This window comes from Anopheles cruzii, unplaced genomic scaffold (assembly GCF_943734635.1).
Source record: "Anopheles cruzii unplaced genomic scaffold, idAnoCruzAS_RS32_06 scaffold02720_ctg1, whole genome shotgun sequence".
Lineage (NCBI taxonomy): Eukaryota > Metazoa > Arthropoda > Insecta > Diptera > Culicidae > Anopheles > Anopheles cruzii.
The window spans coordinates 1-2,853 of NW_026456305.1; the positions used below are offsets into that span (position 1 = coordinate 1).

Consider the following 2,853-nt stretch of genomic DNA (forward strand, 5'->3'; position numbering starts at 1 on the left):
ATCTTCGGATGGGAGAGAGCAATTATTAGTGTTTCGTCTAAGAAAAGCGAAAGTAATGCAATCTTCGAGCTAAGAACAATAAAACTATGTGTTCGTAGGGAACTTTGAGCGGTCCATTATTTGGTGGTGAATATATTAAAGACTCCGTCGGTTGGCTTCTTGTAATTATCGGTAAACAATATGGTGGGGTAAAAAACAGCCCGCTGGTCGGCTTCATCAGTCAATCTCATTTGATTCGGTGTTCCTGAAGCCAATGGGCTAATCAAATAAATCGCCGGATTACTCGATCCCGCCGACAGAAACGCCGACTCAGCGGCCGCTGAGTTACTGCGATTGGTAGGAGCAAAAAATTCCAATCATATTTTAATGTTGCCAAAAATTACCTTCCTCTCAGCAAATGACTCCACCGTCCTCGGATCAAATTCAGTAAAGATCAACAACGAACCAGAAAAGGCGGTCTAGGTTCGATAATCCGCGGTGTGTCCGCGAACACACAAGAACACACGGGAGATCGCAAAGACACAGATCGCGCGTCGGAGAAGGAAGACGGATCCGAGGAAGCCGTCAGAAGAAGCAAAAAACGGCAGCGCGTCTCGGGCGTTCTTTATGGCGGAACGAAATTAATCACCGTAATGAGTTTCACCTCCGTCCGTTTCACCGGCTGACGGAATCACGACAGACTTTGACCGGCCGCGTCTTCCAAGTTTTCCACCTCGCGCCCCACGAAACGGCGCAATATGTCGAGGTTTTTCCCGATGAGACTCAGACGGAGCTTTAATTAATTATTTCGGCGCGATTTGGGTTTTTTTTTGTTGTCCGGGAGCTACATACCGTCAGCTGGAGTTCTTTGCTGACGCCCGTCATCGACGCACCGCAAGTCAGCGACGACAGGTATGTGGAGAACAGACCGGCAAAGAACGGATAGAGGAAAAAGAAGCTGGACACGACGACCTGGAGTGCGTTGTAGGCAATCAGCGTGAGCTTCAGCTCGAACGGCTTGCGGCGCTCCATCCAGCGCGGCCCGAACCACAGGACGAACAGCAAGTACAGCCCGGTGATGGAGAGCACCGGGCCAGGGCTCTGCATCAGGAACCAGCTGTCGATCAGGGGATCTGATGGAGTACAGACAACAAAACCGGGGTAACACTCAAACCGTCCACCGCAACCCTCCGAAATCACGTACCGGCTCCTTGGGAGAAGTTTTGGTACTTCACTGACATTCGCTCCACGTAGTTACTCATCGCGCTAACAGTCTGACACTTCGTTACGATCACCTAAACCCGGCTAGCTGTCGATTGCACACGATCACGACGCGATCGGAGAAGTGTACCTATCACTGTAACACTCTGGTCCCTGTGGCCGCCGGAGGCTCTTGAGGTTGCTGGAACTCTGCTCGTGGTCGCACTTCGTCACAGACTGAACGGGAAGGTTTGTGTCTAGTGACCGGGTAAGGTTAGTCGGCCGTTCCGGAAAGACATTCCGGCAAGAAAAGTGAAATTTCGCAGCAACGGCGACAACCGCAACCTACGGCGGCTCCTCTTCTTCGCGCACGGAGAAATTATGCGACGAAAGCTCAACCGCATACACACACACACGAATGGACGACGTAACGCCCAAACATAACAACCCTTTGCTTTGTGTTCCACACACCTGACTCGAGATGGGACAAACTGGTACCGGGCCGACCGCAAGAAGGACGTGGTCGAGAAGTGGTGTTTACTTGTCCTTTTTTTGCCCGCGCCATTTCTGCACTCTTCTCCCACACACACACACACATACACATGGCCGGTTGCATGCAGTTTGCAGTGCGTTGCATCGGAGCCTCCTCGGGCGCTAATGTTGATTCTCTTCTTCGTCCGAAGAAAGTGGATGTAACGGAAAAAGGGGAAAGTTCATTACCTGTCCTCCACCCTGGCCTCTTCCAGCTGAAGGTAGGGTCGGTGGCGCTGAGTGAAGAATTTGCCGCATTGTTATCCCGGGGACCATCGTTGTGATTGACTTACTGACTCCCAGCGACTGACTCCTCTTGCGTTAGTCACCACCGAAGATATGTGCGGCCTCACGCCTGTCAGTGGGTGCCTTTATTATGCCCGGGTCCGGGCTAGCAGGACGAAGCTCTCCTAGGTCTGTGCGCTAGAGGAGGTGCTGCTGCTGCTGCCTCCGGTTGTCACCCGGTCCATTGTGCTGGACACCTGTGGGCACTTTCTGAAAACAATTATTCATCAACTTTGCGCCCTGATCGATGCTAAGCTTTCTCCATTAGGGCTAAAACGAGCCCAATGTCAAAGAGGCGAAGAAAAATGGCGATACCACTGCAGCGTGCGCCTTGAAGTGGAACTGCCGATGAGACGATAGATTGTTGTTAACAATTAATGGAACTTTTGCGACGAAGCCCATCACCATTGTGCAGTGCGGGGACGATAAGATTTAGCCATAATTTGTCATGTTTGTCGGTACATTGTCGAACCGAAACTAGATGAAAGTGAATTCGATACATACTCGGTTAAAATATGTGAAATGTTTTTGTCTTAAACTTTGTATGCTGAAACTGGTGGTGTGATCCTTTGTAAAAAGCATATTCTGGTGAACATTTTCACTATTCCCAAAAAACAAAATTCACAGAAAATCTGAAGGCAATTAAACAAAAGAAGACATACATTAAACAAACAGAATTTAAACATTCCGAAGCAACGATTACAATAAAATTGTATACAAGAAACTGCATACCACGAGGAGCAAAACTGGGCTATGATTTCGAACACCGAATTGCAGCGATTTAGGCGCATTTTCCAAATTGTTTATCGTATGAACCCAACCCCCCGTAGTTTTTGACAAAACGCACGATCGAAACCT

At 49.3% G+C, this 2,853-nt stretch overlaps 1 protein-coding gene across 1 annotated transcript; it reads right to left on the bottom strand.

Annotated features, from left to right (window-relative positions):
* Window positions 1-831: 831 nt before the first annotated feature.
* LOC128276859 (elongation of very long chain fatty acids protein 4-like) lies at window positions 832-1,241 on the bottom strand (the record flags this gene model as incomplete). Its single annotated transcript, XM_053015317.1, has 2 exons — window positions 1,184-1,241; window positions 832-1,112 (listed from the first exon to the last, which is right to left on the bottom strand). Coding segments are annotated over exons 1-2 (339 nt in total), but the record flags the coding sequence as incomplete, so codon positions are not given.
* Window positions 1,242-2,853: the final 1,612 nt, after the last annotated feature.